The following is a 24,437-nucleotide window of genomic DNA, read 5'->3' as shown; positions in this document are numbered from 1 at the left end:
CTAGCTCCATCCATGTTGTTGCAGATGGCAAGATTTCACCCTTTGTGATGGCTGAGTAATATTCTATTGTGTATGTATACCTTATCTTCTTTATCCTTCATCAGTCTGTGGACATTCGGGCTCTCTCCATAGTTTGGCAGTTGATAATGCAGCTGTAAACATTGGGGTGCATGTTATTACTCCTTTGAATCCATATTTTTATACCTTTTGGGTAAATACCTAGCAGTACAACTGCTGGATCTTAGGGTAGGTCTATTTTTAACTTTCTGAGGAACTTCCATACTGTTTTCCACAGTGGCTGCACCAGTTTGCATTCCCACTAACAGTGCAAGAGGGTTCTTGTTTCTCCACATCGTTGCCAACACCTGTTTCTTGTGTTAATTTTAACCATTCTGATAGGTGTGAGATTGATCTCATTATGGTTTTGATTTGTATTTCCTGGATTATGAATGATGTTGAGTATCTTTTCATGTGTCCATTAGCCATCTGGATGTCTTCTTTGGAGAAGTGTCTATTCATGTCTTTTGCCCATTTCTTAACTGGGTTATTTGTTTTCTTGGGTGTTGAGTTTGATAAGTTCTTTGTAGATTTTGGATACTAACGCTTTATCAGATATGTTGTTTGCAAATATCTTCTCCCATTCCATAGGCTGCCTTTTAGTTTTTGAGTTTTCATCATGAACAGATGTCTAATTTTGTCAAATAGTTTTTCTGCATCTATTGAGATGATCATATAATTTTGTCCTTCATTTTGTTAATATGATGTATCATGTTACTGATTTTGTGAATATTGAACCATTCTTGTTTCCCCAGAATAAATCTCACTTGATCGTGGTGAGTGATCTAGTTAAAATAATGTATTGTTTAATGAAGTTTCCTATTATTTTGTTGAGGATTTTTGCATTGATGTTGATCAGGGGTATTGGCCTGTGGTTTTCTTTTTTTGTGAAGTGTTTGTCTGGCTTTGGTATGACAGTATGGTATGGTATGGATCAGTATGGTAATACTGGCTGCATAAAATGTCATTTGGAAGCTTTCCTCTTTTTTTTTTTTTTTTGTACTTTGTGGAAAAAAGGTATTAATTAAAACAATTTTTTTTTAATCTTTATTTTGGAGAGAGAGAGAGAGAGAGAGAGAGAGAGAGCGAGCACATGGGGAAGGGGCAGAGAGAAAAGGGGGACAGAAGATTCAAAGCAGGCTCCATGCTGACAGCAGTGAGCCTGATGCAGGGCTTGAACTCATGAACTGCAAGATCATGAACTGAGCTAAAGTCAGATGCTTAACTGACTGAGCCACCCAGGTGCCCCAGTATTAATTCTTTAAATGTTTGGTAGAATTCACTTGTCAATCCATTTGGTACTGGGCTTGTGTTAGGGGTTTTTTAATTATGAATTGTTTTGATACTAGTAATTAATCTGTTCAGATTCTCAATTTCTTCCTGATCCAGTTTTGAAAGGTTGTATGTTTCTAGGAATTTACCCATGTTTTCTATGTTATCCAATTTGTTGGTATATAATTTTTCCTAGTAGTCTCTTAAAATACTTTGTATTTCCATGGCATGGGTTGTTACTTATTTTTGATTTTATTTCTTTGGGTCCTTTTTTTCTTTTTCCTTCATGACTCTGGCTAAGGTTAACCTCTTTTATATTTTCAAAGAACCAGTTTTTGGTTTCAGTGATCTTTTCTATTTTTTTTTTTAAGTCTCCATTTCTTTCTGTCCGATCTTTTATAATTTTTTTCTTTCACTTACACCACTGGAATAGATCAGACAGAAAATCAATAAGGAAACAGTAGCCTTAAATGATACATAAAAATACACATATATAGTGTATTTCATCCAAATACAGAATACACATGCTTTTCAAGTGCACATGAAACATTCTTATCTTAAATTCTTTTTTTTTTTTTTACGTTTGTTTATTTTGAGAGAGACCACGAGTGAGGGAGGGGAGAGAGAGTCCCAAGCAGGCTCTGCATTGTCAGCATGGAGCCTGATGTGGGGTTCGATCTCACAAACTGTGAGATCATGACCTGAGCCAAAGTCGGATGCTTAACTGACTGAGCCACCCAGGTGCCCCCTCAAGTGCCCATGAAACATTCTTAAGGAGAGATCATGTTAGGTCACCAAATAAATCTCAATAAATTTAACAAGACTGAAATGTCATTCATCTTTTCCAACCACCACAGTATGAAACCAGAAATCAATTACTGGGGTGAGGTGGGAGGAACAAAAACTATAAACAAATGGAGGCTAAACAACATGCTATTAAAAAAATCAGTAAGTCAACAAGAAAACCAAAGATAAAATAAAAAAATACATTAAGAAAACTGAAAATACAATGGTCCAAAGTCTTTGTGACATAGCAAAAGCAGTTCTAAGAGGGAAATTTATAGGGATATAGTCCTACCTCAGGAAAAAAAAAAAAAAAAAAAACGAACAAAGCCCAAAGTTAGTAGAAGGAAAAAAATGATAAAGATCAGATAGAAATAATTGGAGACTTAAAACAGAAAAGATCACTGAAAACAATAGCTGATTCTTTGAATAGATCAACAAAATAGGTAAACCTTAGCCAGAGCCATGAAAGAAAAAGAAAAGAGACAAAAAGGCCCTTACATAATGTTAAAGAGACCAATCCAACAAGAAAATATAACAGTTTTAAATATCTATACACCCAATCCTGGAGCACCTAAATACATAAAAGCAAATGTTAACAGACATAAAGAAATTGACAGTTATGGTAATAGCAAGGAAATTTAATACCCCACTTACACCAGTGGAATACATCATCTAGACAGAAAATCAATAAGCAAATGTGAATATTGCCTTAAATGATATAAAAATAGACATATATAGGGGCGCCTGGGTGGCGCAGTCGGTTAAGCGTCCGACTTCAGCCAGGTCACGATCTCGCGGTCCGTGAGTTCGAGCCCCGCGTTGGGCTCTGTGCTGATGGCTCGGAGCCTGGAGCCTGTTTCCGATTCTGTGTCTCCCTCTTTCTCTGCCCCTCCCCCATTCATGCTCTGTCTCTCTCTGTCCCAAAAATAAATAAACGTTGAAAAAAAAAATTAAAAAAAAAATAGACATATATAGAACATTTCGTCCAAAAACAGAATACACATTTTTTTTCAAGTGCACATACTGCTCCCTTCTGTCTACAAAGTTGGAATCCTACTATTTCCACTATTAACGTTTTACTAGAGATATTAGCCAATGCAATGAGACAAGAAGTGGATCACCTAAAGGCAAAAGCCTTGGAAAAGAAGCTAAGCTACATTTGTAGTTGATCTGGTATACTAAAAAATGCTACGGAATGTATGATGAAACGGAAACAATAACCAGGGAAAAAGATATAAAATAGACATATACATATTGTCATCAACACAATAACCAATTATGGTAGCATAAAAAGAAAGAAGTTTAAGTATTTAGTAGTAACCCTATGGGAGAAATTTTTAAAATTCTGAAAGATATAAAAGTAGACGAACAAATGAAGAGACATTCCTTGTTCTGGTTGTTGAGTTAACATCATAAAAACAGTTCTTCCTGAGGTAGTTTGTAAATTTAAAGCAATCTTTAAAAAGTTTTCTTAATGTTTATTTTTGAGAGAGAGAGAGAGAGAGAGAGAGAGAGAGAGAGCGAGCACGCATGTGAGTGCAATTGGAAGGGGTAGAGACAGAGACCCAGAATCTGAAGGGGCTTCAGGCTCCCAGCTGTCAGCACAGAGCCCGATGCAGGCCTTGAAACTTATGAACCGTGAAATCATGACCCGAGCTGAAGTCAGGTGCTTAATCAGACTGAGCCACCCAGGTGCCCCTGAAACAAAAATTTTAAAATACATCTAGACAAGTTCATAGAAAAGTTCATAGGGATTCACTTCAACTTGTTTTTAAATTAGACTGATTTAAAAAGAAGACTAAAAGGGTGCCTGGGTGGCTCAGTTGGTTGAGCATCTGACTTAGGCTCAGGTCATGATCTTGCAGTTCATGGGTTTAAGCCCCTTGTCAGGCTCTGTGCAGATAGCTCAGAGCCTGGATCCTGCTTCAGATTCTGTTTCCCTCTCTTTCTTCCCTCACCTGCTCGTGCTTGCGTGCGTGCTCTCTCTCAAAAATAAATATTAAAAAAATTTATTTTAATTAAAAAAAAAAACCCTAAAGTTTCCCTTAGTTTAAGAAAAAGATGTTCATATGAATAAGAATAACTAGGAATATACTACAAAAGAAAGACTATGGCCATATCTCATATTAAAGCATACTGTAATTAAAACAGTGTGGTGCTGTTCCATAAACCAGTGGGACAGAATAGAAAATCTAGAAGTAGATCCAAGTACATATAGAATATAGGTAATACGGTAAGATTATCTCAAAATCTAGGAGCAAAGATTAGCTTTTTAAACTTTTTTTTTTTTTAAGTTAGAGGAAGAGAGAGAAAAAAAAAAAAAGAGCCAGGGAGGGGCAGAGAGGGAGAGACAGAATCCCAGGCAGGCTCCATGCCATCAGAGCAGAGCCCAATGTGGGGCTCAAAGTCACAAACCAGGAGATGATGACCTGAGCAGAGATCAAGAGTAGGACACTCAACCAACTGAGCCACCCAGGAACCCCAAAGATTAGTTTTTTAATAAATGGTGGTGAACAACTAGGTAGCTAGCTGGTTAGAAAAATATAAAATTAGATTTGTACTTTATATCATACACAAAAATGAACTACAGATAGATCAGAGAACTAAATATAATAAGTGAAATTCATGTAAGCATTAAAAGAATGTGTAGATGGATTTCCTTAACTTCAGGGGAAGGTAACGAAAGGATTTTGAATATGACTCAAAATCCAATTTCAGTTTTGTTTAAAAAAAAATGGTAAGTGTGACTGTGTAAAGAATTTAAAAATCTATAAAGAAAGTTAAAAGACAACCAAGTAGGAGGAAATATTTGCAGTGTACATCACAAATAAAAGATAATATCCCTAATATGTTTTTAAAAACCTCTTAAAAATTGAGGAAATAAAGACCAAAATTGATAGAAAAAAAAGGCAAGAAACATGGATAGCTCACAAAAATGTATATAAAATAGACCTTAAACATATGGAAAGATTTTCAACTTGACTCATTATGTTTGAAATGAAAGCTAAAATTACATTGAGTCATCATTTCTCTCATCTGTCAGATTGGCAAAAAATAAAAAACTTAAAAACGTTTTCCATTGGTAAGTCTGGCAAAGCACCCTGTCATAAATTACTGGGAAGGGAATGTAATTGCTAAGACTAAATGGGCATATTTACATGTGAACCCCGCAGTTCCCCTTTCAGGTGTTTACACTGAACATATACTGATTCTCATCATCCAAAATTATAGATGTACAAGGTTACTACTGTTGTGTTATTTGCAATTGCAAAATATTCTAGGCATCCTGGATTTAACTTTTAAGTTGCTGTGAACAACACAAAGGAGATTGGTTGAGTAAACATGGTACATCCACACAGTCGAGTAGTAGGCAGGAAAAAGTGAGCATGATCTCTGTGAACTGATAGGGAGTGATTCTCGGGATATATTGTTAAGTGAGGAAACCTGAAGTGCTAAACAGTATCTGTGTGTAGTAGGTCACTTTCCATTTATGATAGAATTGGAAATTAAAATGATTTGTTTTCCAAAACAAACACAAAACGAAACAAATACATGTATTTGCTCATTTCTATACTGCACACATGAGAGATAAATCAGAAAATAATGGCAGGATGGATGGAATTAGGGTAGAAAGGATGGGGAGTGACATTAAATTATATTAATGTTTACATGTTAAAATCAAGACCGAGGGAAAACCTTTAAGATAAAAACAAATTAACCCATATTTCAAATGAATAACTTTTGAACATGGTATTTTGACGATATATCTTTAGTCCAGTAACAAATAGTTGTAAAGTACTGAATTTTAGTGTGTTTTTTTTGGCAGTCATATGGGGTAGCAGTTCTGACACCAGTTTCTCAATATTTGAGGAATCAATAAGTCCATTTGGAAGATAATGGGAGTCTGATGTCTACTGTAAGGGGGAATCTAGAATTGCGGTCATTAGTATGAACCGAGCATTTTCTTACTACTTTTAGAAATGTGTGTGTGTGTGTGTGTGTGTGTGTGTGTGTGTGTGTGTGTGTGTGTGTATTTGTGGATTTCCTAGCTCTGTCCTCTGGGACAGCTTCTTGTTTTTGTTTTGAGAGAGAGAGAGGGAAGGGGAAGGGAAGGAGGAAGGGAGTGGGGAAGAGGGACAGAGGGAGAAAGAGAATCCCAAGCAGCCTTCTGGCTCAGCATGGAGCCCCACTCGGGGCTTGATCCCACGGCCCTGGGATCATGATGCTGGCCGAAGACAGAGACAGACCATTGCAAGCACATCGTGCTCTCAGATTAGGCTCTAGAACCAGACTGTTGTTGCTGTAAAGGGTATTATTGCAATAACTGGCAAAATTTGAATAAGGTTTTGTAATAGATAGTGGTGTTACTAGTTTCCTGATTTTGGCAATCTGATTGTAGTTATGAGAATGTTCTTGGGAGATGCATACTGAGGTATCTAGAGGTAAAGAGGCATCATGTCTATAACTTATTGTCAAATAGTTGAGAAAATTCATATATATGTACATATGTAGAGAGAGGTGTGTATATATAAATACATAGAGAAAGGGGAGGTAGGTGGGAGGGATAGGGAATGACAAAGCATATGTGGTAAAATGTTAAGAAATGGAGAACCTGGATATATACTTTTTATTTTATTTTTTTACTATTCTGGAAATTTTTATGTTAAGTTTGAAATGATTTCTAAATAAGGTGAAAGAGTAAAATAATGCCAAATTCAAATAGAACCCTTAAAAAAAGGCTGTGCTGGTATATCTTCCCCAGCAGTGTGCAAGAGGGTTTCCCCTCCAGCAGGGAATGGGTGCTGCCACTGCCCCCAGTCCTTTGTCCTTGGAGAAACTGCGGTGGGGTCGGGGCTATCCAGCTTGGTCGTTCTGTACTGTGTCTGTCATTCTGTAATGTATCTGGCTCTTTATCCTTTTGAGCTCAGGTGTAAATTTATCCCTGCAGGTTGTCGACGAGCGAGAATTTTTTGAGATTATGCCCAATTATGCCAAGAACATCATTGTTGGTTTTGCAAGAATGAACGGGAGGACTGTTGGAATTGTTGGCAACCAACCTAAGGTGGCTTCAGGTAGGTACAAGAGGCTCTCACAAACCTCAGGTGGCAGTTGGGGGCCATGGCTGCGGGGTGTGGTGTCTGCCTTTTCCTCAGATGAGTCTTCCATGGCCAGAGAAAAAACTCAGGGAAATGTTGTTGTAAAAGCTCTCTTCTTGGGGCGCCTGGATGGCTCAGTTGATTAAGCATCTGACTCTTAATTTCTGTTCAGGTCATGATCTCAACTGTTTGTGGGATTGAGCCCTGCTTTGAGCTCCTCTCTCTTCCTCTCTCTCTGCCCCTACCCATGCACTCTTGTGAGCACTTCTGTCTCTCAAAAAAAAAAAAAAAAAAAAAAGCTCTTTTTTAATTGTTCATAACTCACAATGCTTCTCTCATAATTTTATTTTTTAAGGGTTTATAAGACAACTTTCTTCAGCTTAAGATGGTTTTTACATTTTCAGAGGTCTGCTTTCTGTCTCCCCTAGTTAGATTCATGTCTCGCCCCTAAACTATAGTTCAGTGAGGGTGGGGGTGTTGGTGTCTTATTCGTAGTTTTAAATCCATTGTCTTCAGTGGTATCAGGTACAGCATCTTCCTGTGTCTTCCAGTGACATGGCCAGAGCTGAGCTACAGCTAGGTCAGGGGCACTCTTCTGTGGTTGTGCCCTGCGTGTGGCTGGAGGTGTGGGATGGGGACTATAGACACTGCTTTCCTCCTATTTCCTGTGTAGGTGTGTTTTGAATACTGTATAGGAGAAATATGCACTCCCTTACTGACCCAGGCTTATCTTTTATGTCTGTCATGGCAATTTTTCCTTTTCTTTAGAAAAAAAGTTGTTTTTTTTTTAATTTTTTTTTATCATGGTAAAACATGTGTATAACAAAGTTTGTCATTTTAACTATTTTTAAATGTATAATGTAGTGGCATTAACCGTGTGCTGCCATTACCACTATCTTCCAAAAATTTTTCAAGTAGAAATGACTCCCTTTCCACCCTACCCCTGAGTCCTTGGTAATCTAAGTCTCCTCTCTATGAATTTACCTATTAGAGATATTCCATGTAAGTGGAATAATATAGTAATTGTCCTTTAGTGTCTGGTTCCTTTTACTTAGCATATGTTTTTTTTTTTTTTAATATATGAAATTTATTGTCAAATTGGTTTCCATACAACACCCAGTGCTCATCCCAAAAGGTGCCCTCCGCAATACCCATCACCCACTCTCTCCTCTCTCCCACCCCCCATCAACCCTCAGTTTGTTCTCAGTTTTTAACAGTCTCTTATGCTTTGGCTCTCTCCCACTCTAACCTCTTTTTTTTATTTTTTCCTTCCCCTACCCCATGGGTTTCTGTTAAGTTTCTCAGGATCCACATAAGAGTGAAACCATATGGTATCTGTCTTTCTCTGTATGGCTTATTTCACTTAGCATCACACTCTCCAGTTCCATCCACGTTGCTACAAAAGGCCCTATTTCATTTTTTCTCATTGCCACGTAGTACTCCATTGTGTATATAAACCACAATTTATTTATCCATTCATCAGTTGATGGACATTTAGGCTCTTTCCATAATTTGGCTATACTTAGCATATGTTTTCAAGGTTCATCTATGTTGTAGCATGTATCAGAACTTTATTTTTACTTTTCATGGCTAAGTAATATTCCATTGTATGTATATACCACATTTTGTTTACTCATTCATCTGTGATGGACACTTGGGTTGTTTCCACCTTTTGGCTATTGTGAATAATACTGCAGTAAACATTGGTATACAAGTATCTGTTTGAATCCCCATTTTCAGTTCTTTTGGGTATACACCTAGCAGTGGAATTGTTGAGTCATATGGTAATTTTATGTTTTTGTTTTTGTTTGTTTTTTTTTAAGAAACATCATACTGTTTTTCACAGTGGCTGCACTGTTTTCTCAGTAGCAATGCATGAGGGTTCCACTTACTTTACACTGTCGCTTGAACTTGTTATTTTCAGGTATGTTTTGATAATAGCTATCGTAATGGGGTGTAGAATATTTTCTCATTATGGTTTTCATTTAAATTTCCCTAATAATTAGTGATGTTGAGCATCTTTTCATGTGCTTATTGGCCATTTGTATATCTTCTTTGGAGAAATATCTATTCAATTCCTTTGTGCATTTTTAATTATTTTTTGTTGAGTTGTATGAGTGCTTTATATTCTGGATATTTATTAGGCCTTTATCATCTATTTGATTTGCATGTATTTTTTTCCCATTCTGTAGGTTGTCTTTTCACTTTCTTGATAGTGTCATTTGATGCACAGAAGTTTTAAAATTTGATGAAGTCCAATATACAATTTGTTTGTGTTTGGCGGAGTACCTGTTGACAAATCCAACATCATGAAGCCCCTCCCTGTGTTTTCTTTTAGGAATTTTATGCTTTTAGCTTTTACATTTAGGTTTGACCAATTTTGAGTAAATTTTTATATATGGTGTGCATTAAGGGCTCAACTTGATTCTTTTGCGTGTAGAAATCTAGTTATCCCAACACCATTTGTTGAATAGATTGTTCTTTCCCTATTGAATAGACTTGGCGTCCTTCTCAAAAATCAAGGGGCTGTAGATGTATGGTTTTTTTTCTGGACTCTTAATACTATTTAAGTGGTCTGTTTATGTTTATTCACATGCTGGTTTTGATTACTGCAGCTTTGTGTAGTAAGTTTTAATATCGGTAAATGTGTGCCCTCTCATGTTCCTTGTAAAGATTCTTTTGACTTTTGGGGCTCCTTGCAATTCCAAATGAATTTGAGGATTGGTGTTTCCATTTCTGCAAAAAAGGATGTTGAGGTTTTGATAGAGATTGCATAGAATCTGCAGATCACTTTAGGTATCTTTCCATTTATTTTGGTCTTTAATTCTTTTGGCAGTGTTTTATAGTTTTTAGTGTATAAGTCTTTCACCTCTTGGTTACATTTACTTTTATGTATTTTATTCTTTTAGATACTATTGCAAATGGAATTGCTTTCTCAATTTTCTTTTTGGAATGTTCATTATTAGTATATGGAAAGATGACAACACAACTGATTTTTGTTTGTTGATCATGCAACCTGCAACTTTGCTGAGCTTATTAGCTTTATGAGCTTTCTTGTGGATCATGTTTTTTGCAAATAGTTTTTACTTCTTCATCTCCAATTTGGATACTTTTTATTATTTTTTTCTTGTCTAGTTGCTTTGGCTAGAACATCTAGCACACTATTGAATAGCATTGGTGAAAGCAGGCATCCTTATTTTGTTCCTGATCTTAGGGGAAGAACTTTGTCTTTGACCACTGAATATGATGTTAGCTGTGGGTTTTTCGTAAATGCCTTCATCATGGTGAGAAAATTTCCTTCCATTCCTAGTTTTCTGAGTACTTTTTTTTTTATGAAAGGTTGATAGATTTGTATACCTTTTCTGCAACATTTGAAATGATCATGTAGTTTTTGTCCTTCATTCTATTAATGTGGTGTATTGTTTGATTTTTTTCTACGTTGAACCACTTTTGCTTTATTGGAGTATATCTGAGTTGGTCATGGTAAATAATCCCTTTGGTAAAATAAATTTTATTTTTTGGAGCTCTTTAAGTTTCAGAGCAAAGTTAAGTGAAAACTGCAGAGTTCCCGTAATACTCTATCACACATACACAGCTTACTTCACTGTCAATATCCTGAACCAGAGTAGTATATTTGTTACAATTGATGAATGTACATGGACACACCATAATTACCTTAGGTCTGTATTTACATTAGGGTTCACTCTTGGTGTTATATGTTCTCTGGGTATGATAAGTGTATAGTATGTAACCCACCATTGCAGCATCATAAAAAATGGTTTCACTACCTTAAAAGTCCTAAGCGTTCCACTTGTTCATCATTCCTTTCTCCCAACCCTGATAACCTAGTAACCCCTGGCAACTACTGATCCTTGTACCCCTCCCATAGTTTTACTTTTTCTAGAATATCATATAGTTGGAGTTAAGAGTATGTAGCCCTTCCAGATCAGCTTCTTGCACTTAGTAATATGAATTTAAGCTTCCTACATGTTTTCTCATGGCTTGATAGCTCATTTCTTTTTAGTGTTGAGTAATATTCCATTGCCTGGGTATACCACACAGTTCATTTATCTGTTCACCTCCTGAAAGACATTGTGGTCGCTTCTAAGTTTTGGCAATTATGAGTAAAGCTGCTATAAATGTCTGTGTGCAGGTTTTTGTGTGGACATAAGTTTTCAGCTCATTTGGGTAAATGCCATGGAGTATGCTTGCTGGCTTGCATAGTATGAGTATGTGTAGTTTGTAAGAAACTGCCAAACTGTCTTCCAGAGTTGCTGTACCATTTTGCATTCCTGCCAGCAAGGAATTACAGTTCCTGCTGCTCCACATCCTTGTCTGGATTTGGTGTTGTCAGTGTTCTGGATTTTGGCCATTCTAATAGGTGTGTAGTGGGATCTTTGTTTTGTTTTGTTTTTCACTTCACTTGTAAGTATTTAATGAATCTCCCTCCATGTGGCTTCAAGCTACCAGGACACAGATGCCCTCCCCCCCCGCCCCCTCCACACACACACACACACACACACCCTTAACCTTCTCCTCAGCAATTCTACTTAAGAATTTGGCCCTCACGATGACAGGCTGTTTGGGGAGCTTTCCCTTTCCCAAAACTTTGTAGTAGCATGAACGCACCACATCAATGATAGGAACAAGTCCAGTCTTGTTTTTGGCAGCATTTACCTGTGTCTGCTGACTGACCAGGGTCCACAGTTTAATCAAGGTTGACAGTTGGGTAGAATATCTGGTTCCTTTTTAAGTAGTAATGCCTCATACCCGCTTTTCCAAAGTAACCTGGATGATATTTGTCAAAGTTGAACCTGTGATGATGCATGCCACCAGCATTACCCCAGCCTCCTGGGTGCTTCCGGTGCTTGCTGATGCTGCTGTGGCCATGGCTTACATGACCCCGAAGTTTCCAGGTCTTCCTCAGTCTGGATGGCATGTCAGCAGTCCAGACAAAAGACCTGGTATCTTCTTTTAATTTGCATTTCCCTGATGCCATATGACATGGGGTATCTTTCCATATGTTTATTTGCCATCTGTATGTTTTCTTTGGTGATGTGTCTGCTCAGATCTTTAGTGCCCCCCCCCCTTTTTAGTCTATTTTTTAATCAGATTTTTTTTCTTATAATGTTTATTGTTAGAGAGAGAGAGAGAGAGAGAGAGAGAGAGAGAGAGAGAGAGAATGTGAGTGGGGGAGGTGCAGAGAGACTGGGGGACAGAGGATCCGAAGTGGGCTCCGTGCTGACAGCAGACATCCTGACATGGGGCTTGAGCTCACAAACTGTGAGATCATGACCTGAGCTGAAGTTGGACACTCAGCCAGCTGAGCCACCCAGGTGCTCCTGTTTGTTTTCTTATTGTTGAGTTTTAAGAGTTCTTTGTATATGTTAGATAGCAGTTCCTTTATCAGATGTGTATTTTGCAAATGTTTTCTCCCAGTCTATGGTTGTCTTCTCTTTCTCTAGACAGTGCCTTTTGCAGAACAGAAGTTTTTAATTATGAGGTCAGCTTATCAATTATTTCTTTTTCATAGATCATACCTTTGGTAGTATATCTAAAAAGTTACCACCAAATCCAAGGTTATTTGTTTTCTCCTGTGTTATCTTCTAGAAGTTTATCACTTTTGTGGTTTACATTTAGGTCTCTGGATCCATTTTGAGTTAGTTTTATGAAATGTGTAAGGTCTGTGTCTAAATTTTTTTGCTTGTGGATGTCCAGTTGTTCCAGCACTACTTGTTGAAAAGACAATCTCTCTTCCATTGTATTGCCTTTGTTTTTTTGTCAAAGATCAGTTGATATTTCTTGGGGTCTATTTCTGGGTTCGCTGTTCTGTTCCATTGGTCTATTTGTTTTTTTTCATCAGTACCACATGTCTTGATTACTGTAGCTTTATAGCAAGTCTCGTGGCTAGGTGTTGTCAGTCCTTCAACTTTATTTTGTCCTTCAATACTGTGTTGGCTGTTCTAGGTTGGTTTTTGTTTTTTTGTTTTTTGGGTTTTTTTTTTTGCATCTCCATATACACTTTAGAATCAGTTTGTCAAAATCCACAAAATAACTTGTTGGGATTTTGATTGGAATTGTGTTAAATTAAGAAATCAAGTTAGAAATACCTGCCCTCTTGACAGTATTGAGTCTGCCTATCCATAAACGTGGAATATGTCCCCATTTATTTAATTCTTCCATTTTGTTCATCAGAGTTGTGTAGCATTCCTCATATAGATTTTATAATGTGTTTTGTTATTTTATGCCTGTGTATTTCTTTTTTTGAATGGCGGGTGCTAATGTAAATGGTATTGTGTTCTTTGTTTCAAATTCACTGCTGGTATATAGGAAAGTTACTAACTTTTGTATATTAACTTTGTATTCTGCAACCTTGCTATAATTGCGTATTAGTTTCAGCGGTGTTTTTGTCAATTCTTTAGGATTTTCTACATAGATTATTATGTCATCTGTGAACAAAGACAGTTTGATTTCTTCCTTCCCAGTCTGTGTACCTTTTGTATATTTTCTTGCTTTATTGGATTAGGTATGACTCCCAGTACAGTTTTGAAAAGTGGTGAGAGGGGACATTTTTGTCTTATGCCTGATCTTAGTGGGAAAGCTTCTAGTTTTTCATCATTATGTGTGATGTTAGCTGTAGATTTTTTGTTAGATGTTCTTTATCAAGTTGAGAAAGCAGCCCTGTATTCCTAGTTTGCAGAGGGTTTTTAATCATGACTGAGTGTTGGATTTTGTGAATCCCTTTTCTGTATCTACTGATGTGTTCATGTAACTTTTCTTCTTTAGCCTGTTGATATAGTAACGTTGCTGGGTTTGATTTGCTTTTATTTTGTTAGGGATTCTTGCATCTGTGTTCATGAGAGTCATTGGTCTGTAGTTTTCTAGTAATGTGTTTGTCTGGTTTTGGTAATAGCATAATGCTGGCCTCATAGAATGAGTTAGGAAGTATTCCCTCTGGTTTTTCTGAAAGAGATGGTAGAGAATTGCTGTAGTTTGTAGAATTCATCAGTGAAACTTTCTGGACTGCATTTGTTTTTTTAATCACATAAGAAATAAAAAATGGTTTTACAAATCAAAAATATCCTGTGTTTTACGTTTCCTTGTGTAGTTACCTTTACTAGAAATCTTTATTTCTTCATAATTTGTGTGGTACTGTCTAGTATTTTTTTTTTTTTTTCATTTCAACCGGAAGGATTCTCTTTAATATTTCTCGTAGGGTAAGCCTAGCGGTAATAAACTCTGCAGCTTTTGTTTATCTGGGAATGTCTTAATTTGTCCCTCATTTTTCAAGGACAGGTTGCCAAACAGAGTCCTTGGTTGACAGTTTTATTCTTTCAGTGGTTTACATCATTCCATTGTCTTCTGCCTCCGTGGTTTTTCTACTCAGAAATCAACTGATAATCTTATTGAGGATCTCTTGTATATGGTGAGTCACTTCTCTCTTGCTGCTTTCAAGATTCTGTCTTTACCTTTTTTTTTTTTTTTTTTTTAAGTTTATTTATTTTGAGCGAGAAAGAGCATGAGTGCAAGAGGGGCAGAGGGAGAGAATCTCCAACAGGCTTCCCACTGACAGTATGGAGGCCCACGTGGAGCTCAAACCTGAACCGTGAGATCATGACCTGAGCTGAAATCAAGAGTTGGACACTTAACTGACTGGGCCACCCAGGTGCCCCCAGATTCTGTCTTTATCTTTTAATAATTCGATGATAATCTGTTTCAGTGGGGGTCTGTTTGTGTTTATTCTACTTAGTTTCTTTGATTTGTTGCTTCATGTCTTAAATTTGGGAAGTTTTTGGATGTATTCAGATAATCTCTGTCCCTTTTTCTCCTCCCTGTGGTATTGCCTTGCTGCAAATATTGGTTCAAGTGATGGTATTTCGTAGATCTGTAGTTTCTGTTCACTTCATTTTTTCTTTTCTTTTTGTTAAGACTGGGTAATAATATAAATTATCTTCAAGTTTCCCAATCATGTCTTCTATTTTCTCAAATCTACTCTTGAACCCCTGTAGTGAATTTTTTATTTCATTTATGGTAGTTTTCAGCCACAGAATTTGTTTGGTTCCTTTTTATAATTTCTTTCTCTTTATTGGTATTCTCATTTTGTTCATACATTGTTTTCATGATTTTTAAAGTTCTTTATTCATGTTTTTCTTTTTTTCTTTAACCATCTTTAAGATAGTTATTTAAAATTTTTTTAAGTAAACTTTTTGTTTTAGAGTTGTTTTAGATTTATAACAAAATTTCTAGATAGCACAGAGTTTCCATGCACTCCACACCTAGTTTTCTCTGATTCTTAACATTTTACTTTAGAGAGCACTGTTATCAGATATTTCACTCTAAACAAAGAGACAGTGGGTGACTAAGCTAGAGGGAAAACTGAGGTTAAATGGTTTTGCTGTTGGACTCAATCACTGGTTCCTTTCATTGGTTTTGTTTATCTGTCTGTTGGTTTAAGATGGAACAGACCTGATGTATAAACGATTAGAATAATTCTGAAGACAGAGGATGACGATGGCTTTGAGATGTGACTTCTTAGCTTATAACTGACATTATTGATGCTTTTAGACAAAACTGTTAAGCTATTTGATTTAAAATTTTTTTAATCTTTCTTTTTGAGAGAGAGACAGCATGTGAGCAGGGGAGGAGCAGAGAGAGAGGGAGACATAGGATCTGAAGCAGGCTCCAGGCTCTGAGCTGTAGCACAGAGCCTGACGCAGGGCTCGAACTCATGGACCGTGAGATCATGACCTGAGCCGAAGTCAGATGCTCAACCAACTGAGCCACCCAGGCGCCCCAAAGCTATTTGATTTAATGCACACTACACTGTCAGGAATAGTTTAGGGAAGCTCTAGTGTGAGTCTTCTATTCTAAAAAAATGGACATTGGCCTTATATCTGAAGTTATTATTACCAGCTTATGTGCACTTTGACTCTGATGGTACTTCTGTGTACCAGGCTGTACATAGAAGTTCATTTCAAATCTTTGGGTATTTTTTCATTTGTTTACTTATAAATTAAAAAAAACTTTTTTAATGTTCATTTTTGAGAGAGAGAGAGCACAAATGGGGTAGAGGCAGAGAGACGGAGACACAGAATCCGAAGCAGGCTCCAGGTGCTGAGCTGTCAGCACAGAGCCTGACGTGGGGCTTGAACTCACAAACCATAAGATCATGACCTGAGCCGAGATCAAGAGTTGGATGTTTAACCAACTGATTCATCCAGGCACACCTATAAAAATCTTTATAATGTTTATTTTTGAGGGGGGGAGGCAGAGAGAGAGGGAGACACAGAGTCCAAAGCAGGCTCCAGGCTCTGAGCTGTCAGCACACAGCCCGATTCAGGGCTCGAACCCACAGACTATGAGATCATGACCTGAGCCAAAGTTGGCGCTTAACCAACTGACGCACCAAGTTGCCCCCAAGACCATTATTTTAAAGTCTTTGTCTAATAAGTTCAGTGTCTGGGCTTCCTTAGGGACAGATTCTGTCAGTTAATTTTCTTCACTTGAGTGGCTTTTTTCCTGTTTCTTTGTAAGCCTTGTTATTTTTTTGTTGAAAACTGGACATTTGAATATTATGAGGTATTGATCCTGGAAACCATATTCTCTACCTTTTCTAGGTTTTGTTGTTGATCACTGAATGCTGTAATAGCCATTGTCTAGTGCCGTTTTCCAATTATTTTTGCAGACTATATTCCTTGGTGGTCATGGAAGTTTCTTTGCCTTAGCTTGTGTCCAGCTAGTGTTTTGACAGAGATATCCTTGAATACCAGCTACTAAAACAGGCAAACAAGAAAGTACCTCATCTAATCTTTGAGAATTGGCCCTGTGCTGGGGCTCCTCTTCAACACTTGGCCAGACTTAGACTGAACTTAGGGGTCAGCCCACTGTTAAAACTTAAGGTCTTCTTAGGTTATTTGTTTTGTAAAGTATTTTCATTTTCATTCCTCTCAAGATATTTTCTAATTCCCTTTTCCTGGGTCTTTTCTGTGCATGCATCTGGTCCTAGGCATATCTGTGTCTTTCTGAAGTGCCCTGTGTACACAGGTGTTCTTGAATGCCCTAATTTTCTAAAGAATCTCTCTCCCTGGTTCTTTCCTCCTAGGCCTTAGGCAGTCTCAAGCATCTGCAGGTTGTTCTTTGTTTTTGAGCAATGTCTGCCACTTTCTGGCCTGGTGAGCTCCATGTTAGGTAAAGCAGGGATGAAAATCCCTGCAATATGCGTATCTGACAAGATAGACAAATTCGAACACACCTATGTGATAATTTGTGACTGACTCTTTATTCCCTCTAGAACTAGGGAGAGAGTGGGGCAGGTGTAATTAAGAATGTCACAAAGCTTTCCTACTATTTTTAAGTTGCCTGTTTCTTGATTTGACTTTCTCTTGGTGGTTGGTAAACCTTCACTTGTTCCAGGGTTTCTGATTCTTTTGTGATGTTTTTGTTGGAGGGTAGGAGTTTGGAGCTGACTTCCCCCCCATTTTGTTGTTGAGAAAAAGTGTTTAAAAGTCAGGAATTCACACACACTGAAAATGCATTTTGTTCCTCCAGTAAATTCTTAACTGTTAATACATCCTTTTAGTTTCTCCTTTGAGCTGTGTCAGTCACTGGCATGGACTTCACATGATTTCTTGTGTCTGCTTCAAGATCTTTCTCATCCCATGACTACCTCTGTGGGTCCTGATGGCCTGCAGCACAGGTTGACTTTGACAAGCCCACTTTTTAAGAAACTGCTTGGCTTGTCCTGGAAAGTGTATCTATAGATATCTAGGATGTCCGTCCCACTGCCCAACCTGGCTGGAGCCTGAACGCTTGATTCCATGGTGGTTCCTTGACTTCCCCTTTTCTTAGAAATTCTTTGTTATGTTTATGGAGTGGCAAGTTGTGGAAGTTCAGTAGATTACTGCTTTTTTGAAAAAAAAGCTTCATGCATTTTATGGACTTAATCATTCCCTGTTACTAAAAGACAGCTTCAGAGGCTTACATAGGGGACTTCTGTTCTAGGTCTCATTTTTTCTTACAGGAATTAGCCAGTGCTCACTGGGCTCTCTCTGGGTACCAGGTGCTCAGTCTAGTTCTGGGATGAGGCCTCAGATGCTAAGACCTGGCCTCTGGTCCTGGAGCCCGTCCCATGGCCACTCGGGCTACAGGTTTTCCATTCCTGTGTTGATTTCCCCAGTGATTCCATCATGTTCTGGTTGTCGGTGCCCATCTTGCTTTTCAGTTTAAGTATAGCTTCTGGATACTTTTTGCAGTTTCTTAATTTAGAATTGTTTTTATTCTGGGACTTATCACTCAGATTTTTTATTTCAGGTCATTAACATAGATTTTGAGGAGAGAGGAAAGAGGGGAGATTTAAAACATTTTTATTGAGTTACAATTTACACACAATAAAATGCACAGGTTTCAAATGCTCATTTTAATAGGTTTTGATAATTTGACAGTAGTATACAACCTTGTTATCACCATCCAAAACAAGATACAGAACATTTCTGTCCTCTCAAAAAAATGCATTTAGTAAGAGGGAAGTTTTGCCAATTTTTCTTTTTGAGTTCTTTTTGTTTCTAGCATTCTTTATATGTTTTGGATGGGAGTCTTGTCAGATACGCATATTGCAAATATATTTTTTTCCTGATTTGTGACTTCTTCAATAAATTGTGTCTTTTGACTCACATATTTTTAAACATGTGATGAAGTCCCATTTATCAGTGTTTTTTATTTATGATTAGAACTTTTTGTGTCCTTTCCAAACAATCTTTGCCTATGACAATGTTGCAAACAAAGATAGTCCGATATCATTGGCTAGCTTTGAGTTCTGGGTTTTATGTTAAGACCTATGATCTATTTTGAATTAATTTTTGTATATAGTTTATAGAGTGAAACAGTCTACTTTCATGTTCCCCCTCCCCCCCATATAGACAGTTAAGTGTTCCATCACCATTTGTTAAAAAGACTTTCTTTCCACAGCGAATTGGTTTGATACCTGGTCTAAAATCAGTTGTGTGGGTCCATTTCTTCACAATGTATCCATTACCATTTTGGCTACCTTGATGCCTGTGCCATACTGTCTTGATTACTGTAGCTTTATAGTTATCAGCTTGGGGCAGTTTCAGGATCCTGGGGACACTTGACAATGTTGGAAACCGTTTTGTTTGTCACAGGTGTGGGTTGTAGGGGAGTGAGTGCTACTGGCATCTAGTGGGTGGAGGCCAGAGATGATGCTAAACATCTTCTGCACACAAGACAACCACCCACAACAAAGAATTACCCAGCCCAAAATACAGATGGCCCTGAGGTTCAGAAATCCTGCTTTGTAAGAAAGTCTTGAAGTCAACTAGTATAAGTTTTCCAATTAAAAAAAAAAAACAAAACTGTTTATTCTGTTTCCTTTGTATTACCATATGAATTTTAGAATCTGCCTATCAGTTTCTGTAAGAGAATGCCTACGATTTTGGTAGTAATTGCTTGAAAATCTAGATCTGTTCAGTATGATAGCTTAGTAAACTTCAAGATAATTAAATAGTATAGACAATTAAAATTGAATGCAATTAGAGACTTAGTTTCTCATTTGTGCTAGCTGTTTTTCAAGTGCTTAATAGCTTTAAGTGGCTACCATGTCAAATAGCACAACCAGAGAACATTTCCATAATTATAGAAAATTCTTTTGGCCAGCACTGGTATAGATCATTTAGGAATTTATTTATTCTTATCAATGAGTGTATAAGCTTTTTTGTAGATACTCTGTCAGATTATGAAAGTTCCATTGTATTCCTAGTTTACTGCTTGTTTTGAATTATGATTGAGTATTGAATTGTCAGATGTGTTTTGTCTGTTGAGAAAGAAAAGCCTATATGGTTTTTCTCCTCTGTTTAGTAATTTTGTTGGTTTTTTCACATATTGGATCAGCCTTGACTTCTTGGGATAAACCCCACTTAGAATGCATCAGTGTTTGATTTCATAATCTGTGGGATTTTTGCATCTGTGTTCGTGAGGGATTTTGTTTGGTCTGCATTCTTCTTTTACGATGTCCTAATCTTGTTGTGGTATTAAGGGAATGTTGGCCTCATAAAGTATGTTGGGAACTATTCTAGGAGAGGAGACATATTAGTAACTGAACTCTTACTCTGCACACATTACAGATACCACCTCCTTAAATCCTTGAAACCATGGTAGGAGGTAGTAACATCCCAACTTTGCAGGTGATGAACCTCAGGCTCAGAAAGGTAAAGTCATTTCCCAAGGGCACATAGCTAAACTGGTGAATCTGATTCCAGGCTATCGGGAGTCTCTAACAGCAGCTCTTGAATGATACTTCTCACTACTGGTTCCATGGGGACAAGTCAGGCTGTACCCCAGGTGGGTACATAAACCTCAGTTAATGAGGCAGAGTCTAGCTGCCTGCAATAGACTGTGCTCCCGGCAAGAGAGCCTGAGGGTCCACTCTTGGACCCTCTTTGGCCACTGCCTGGTGGGTTCTCCTGTCTTTCCTGGAGTGTAAGGATTTCCCTTTACATTCCCTGGTGAGGAGACTTTGGTGCCTCCATAGAAATCAGCTCTGAATGGTTGCTGAGGGCACATTCCCGTTGGGGGCAGAGCTGGGAATTGCCCAGAAGCTCAGCATGGATAATCTCTCTCATTCTAGGATGTTTGGATATTAATTCATCTGTGAAAGGGGCTCGTTTTGTCCGATTCTGTGATGCATTCAATATTCCACTCATCACTTTTGTTGATGTTCCTGGCTTTCTGCCTGGTAAGTCATTGATAGGAGGGGGGCGAGGAGAGGTAGTTTTGCCCAGTAAGGCACCCACTTAATTTGGAGGTTTTGTAAAATTCTCTAAGGATTTGTGACTTCTCCATATTCTAGGTGTCTGGAAGATGGGGCTGTGGGGGGTGAGTGGCTCTCTCCTGGCCCTCTGGGGAGCAGGGGAAGACCTCATAGCTGAGAGTGACAGGCATACCTTGTAAGGACTTCTGTATCTCGTAACTCTTCCTCATGACATAGGCACAGCACAGGAATACGGGGGCATCATCCGGCATGGAGCCAAGCTTCTCTACGCATTTGCTGAAGCAACTGTGCCCAAAGTCACGGTCATCACCAGGAAGGTGAGAAGAGCTGGTATCAGAGGCTGTGAGCCCACACACTTCTAGCAGCATGGCCATGGTTGGAGGTCTGGCCAAGAGTTTCAGGGGGGCTGGGAAGAGGAGTATACCTTGCTGACCCTTAAAAAGATCTTTGGAGCTCAGGCAACATTTATAGCCCTGTGGACACACCCTGCAGATATGTTGGTGGTCACGTCTGGGAAATGAGAGCATCAGTGGGAAAGAGCCAGGAATGACAGTGAACGTTAGTTGTGAAAGGCCTCTGGACTGTGCCTGTGTTTTCTCTGCGCTGGCTTCCCAGCCTCAGAGACACTGGGCCTTCAGTAGCTCAGGAGGGCTTTTCCTTTTGTCCTCATTTCACTTGGCTTCCTAGAGTCTTTCAGGGATATGATCTGATTCAGGCTCTAACATTCAGCATTTGGGTTTGTTCTAGGCCTATGGTGGTGCCTATGATGTCATGAGCTCCAAGCACCTTTGTGGTGACACCAACTATGCCTGGCCTACAGCGGAGATTGCAGTCATGGGAGCAAAGGTGAGGACCTCTAGCTTTCCCTTTTCCTGGATCCAGGTACTGGTCATTTCCCAGCAGGAGCTTGTAGTTACAAAATGTGGAGAGAGGCCGGGACCCCTTGGATGGGCCAGGATTCCAGGGAGTTGGGACCTAGACCTTGCCGAGTCCCCACCTTGACCCCTGGGTCAGCTCTGGCTCCTGTCCTGCACTGTCACTTTAGGCACATGCTGGTGTCTTCATGCTCGGGGGGGTGGGGGGTGGGGGTGGGGAGGGGGGGATGCTGAGTGGGTTTTGAGATTGTCAGTAAAGCCGAAAGGGTTGAGTCAACTGAACTAAGCCTTTGGGAGGATTGGACATTCCCTGTGATCCCATTCCCATCTCCTCTCCCAGGGAGGGCCCCGGAGCCACTGAATTGTGTACTGAGGATAAGGAAGAAGGAAAACAGCATTTTACTTCACCTGATTCAGGGGACCATGGATCTAACTATGGAAAATGGGCAAAACATCTTGGCCTGAAAGAAGGATAGGTGCAATTGGATGGAATAGGATGGAATTTGGGGAGACAAGTGACTGGCTTTGCCTGGGCTGCCTGTTGTTGGGGCAACACTGAACATTGGATCACAGCCTGTGGGATCGTGCTGGTTGACTCCAGCAGTGCTCACCTCTGTGCCCTGGTGCCTGGAGCCGGCATTTCTCGCCAGGGCACTGTGGCCTCGAAGTTCATAGCCACACACTGTGATAGTGGTTTGAGGGAGGTCGCCTGGGTTGGGACTGCCAGTTAAGTTCATTAACTTCTCCTATGACAGGGGGCCGTGGAGATCATCTTCAAAGGGCATGAGAATGTGGAAGCAGCTCAGGCAGAGTATATTGAGAAGTTTGCCAACCCCTTTCCTGCCGCAGTGAGAGGTAGGGACTGTGGTGGGGAGGGCGGTGTTGGGCATTTGTTGGGTCACTTGCTCATCCTTTTGCTCCAGAAAGTCTCACATCACTGCCCTTTGCCCTCACTGTGGAATCTGGAGACTGGTGAGGGTTGGGGGTTGTCTCTGGACATTGTATACACTGCTTTGGTCACCAAGGACTGAAACAATATTGTTGAAATGGCTAGTGGTGTTCAGTTACCTAATATTGTGTAAAAGTCCACTCCTAGACAAAGTGGCTGACACAGCCAACTTTTTTTTTTTTGCTCATGTTTCTGAGGGTCGGCAGTCATTCACAGATAGTCAGTTGGTAATTTGGGGCCGGATAGTCCAAGATGGCTTCACTTACATGGTTGGTAATGGCAGTAGGCATTTTCTGCACAGGTTGCTTATTTATTTTTATTTTTTTTATTTTTATTTTATTTTGAGACAGAGGGTACAAGTGAGCAAGGGACAGAGACAGAGAAGCGGTGCTCACCTGAGGTGGGGCTCAAACTCTCAAACTATGAGGTCATGACCTGAGCCGAAGTGAGATGCTTAACTGACTGAGCCACCCAGGCGCCCCATGGTTTCTCTTTCTGAACCTGGCCACACCATGCTTGCTGGTGTCCTGAGCACCTTGAGACCTAGATTTGGAAATTGCATAGTGTCATTTTTGCCACATTCTGTTGGCCAAAGCAAATCACAAGGACAAGTAAAATTGAATCCAGTTCTTGGTATGAGGGGTGATGAAATCACATTACAAAGGGACTTGTGTTACAGGGGTAGAAGGAAGGTGTACTGATTGTTGAAAATACAGACATATTTTCTTAATTTTATTTCCTGTTGACTTCATCTTGGCAGCAAAGGGGGTCAGATTGCATTTTTTTGCCAAGTAGTCCTAGGCCAGAAGTTGAGGCCCTGCCAGAGGAACGGGGATGCTCCTGGGATGTGGGGGAGGGTTCACAGGGCCCGTGCCCTCTCATATCAAGTTGGGTCCTGCTCACACCCCAGAGATGGTGCCCAGGCTGAGCACAGATTGGGGGGTGGCCTTATTTGGGGATGCAGATGATCTACTTCCTTTTCTATGCTTCACCAGGATTTGTGGATGATATCATCCAGCCTTCCTCCACACGAGCCCGAATCTGCTCTGACCTGGATGTCTTAGCCAGCAAGAAGGTACAGCGCCCTTGGAGGAAACATGCAAATATTCCATTGTAAACCAATCAAAGGAAAATAAACCAAGAGCCAGTTACCGCCTGGCCATTTGCACCCATCTCTGCCTTTTGCAATCATGAAACCTGGAAATCTAAATATCAGTAATAACTTGAAATGGCTGTTTATTAAATCCTAGGAAGATTTCATTTGTGCCTTACTGTAAAATTAATTGCTTTATTAAAAATTTGTTTAACTGGTATTTTTTGAGCACAAATTTCATTTTTTACGGTATAAATCTGAAAAATCTAGAAAACAGTGTATTGTCACTTAGAGCTGACCCTTATTTGACACCTCTGTGTATTTTCCTTTTCCCCCGAGATGTTTTTCTCTGTAGGTGAGATAATAAGCTTTTAGGGCAACATACTTACCTGGTTAGCCTTCATTCCGCACCCCCCCCCTTTTTTTTTAAATGCTTATTTGAGAGAGGGAGGGAGGGAGAGAGAGAGAGAGAGAGAGAGAGAGAGAGAGAGAGAACGAACGAACAGGCAGGGGGAGGGGCAGAGAG

At 39.2% G+C, this 24,437-nt stretch overlaps 1 protein-coding gene and 1 pseudogene across 6 annotated transcripts in view; one reads left to right on the top strand and one right to left on the bottom strand.

The window, feature by feature from the left end:
- The window catches only part of PCCB (propionyl-CoA carboxylase subunit beta), a 98,919-nt gene extending 74,788 nt beyond the window's left edge, over positions 1 to 24,131 (top strand). For all 6 annotated transcript variants that reach the window (XM_045036410.1, XM_045036408.1, XM_011286135.4 and 3 more), the window contains 6 exons: positions 7,064 to 7,187; positions 20,851 to 20,958; positions 21,211 to 21,311; positions 21,742 to 21,840; positions 22,625 to 22,724; positions 23,814 to 24,131. In XM_045036410.1, coding sequence (XP_044892345.1) covers positions 7,064 to 7,187; positions 20,851 to 20,958; positions 21,211 to 21,311; positions 21,742 to 21,840; positions 22,625 to 22,724; positions 23,814 to 23,935 — 654 coding nt within the window. In that variant the 3' untranslated portion in view covers positions 23,936 to 24,131. The remainder of the gene's footprint in view (positions 1 to 7,063; positions 7,188 to 20,850; positions 20,959 to 21,210; positions 21,312 to 21,741; positions 21,841 to 22,624; positions 22,725 to 23,813) is intronic.
- On the bottom strand, positions 9,868 to 12,150 carry LOC102899592 (annotated as a pseudogene).
- Positions 24,132 to 24,437: the final 306 nt, after the last annotated feature.

This window comes from Felis catus, chromosome C2 (assembly GCF_018350175.1).
Source record: "Felis catus isolate Fca126 chromosome C2, F.catus_Fca126_mat1.0, whole genome shotgun sequence".
In the NCBI taxonomy this organism is placed as follows: Eukaryota; Metazoa; Chordata; class Mammalia; order Carnivora; family Felidae; genus Felis; species Felis catus.
Note: the sequence above shows the minus strand (reverse complement) of the source record. Positions and strands in the feature narration are given on the sequence as shown.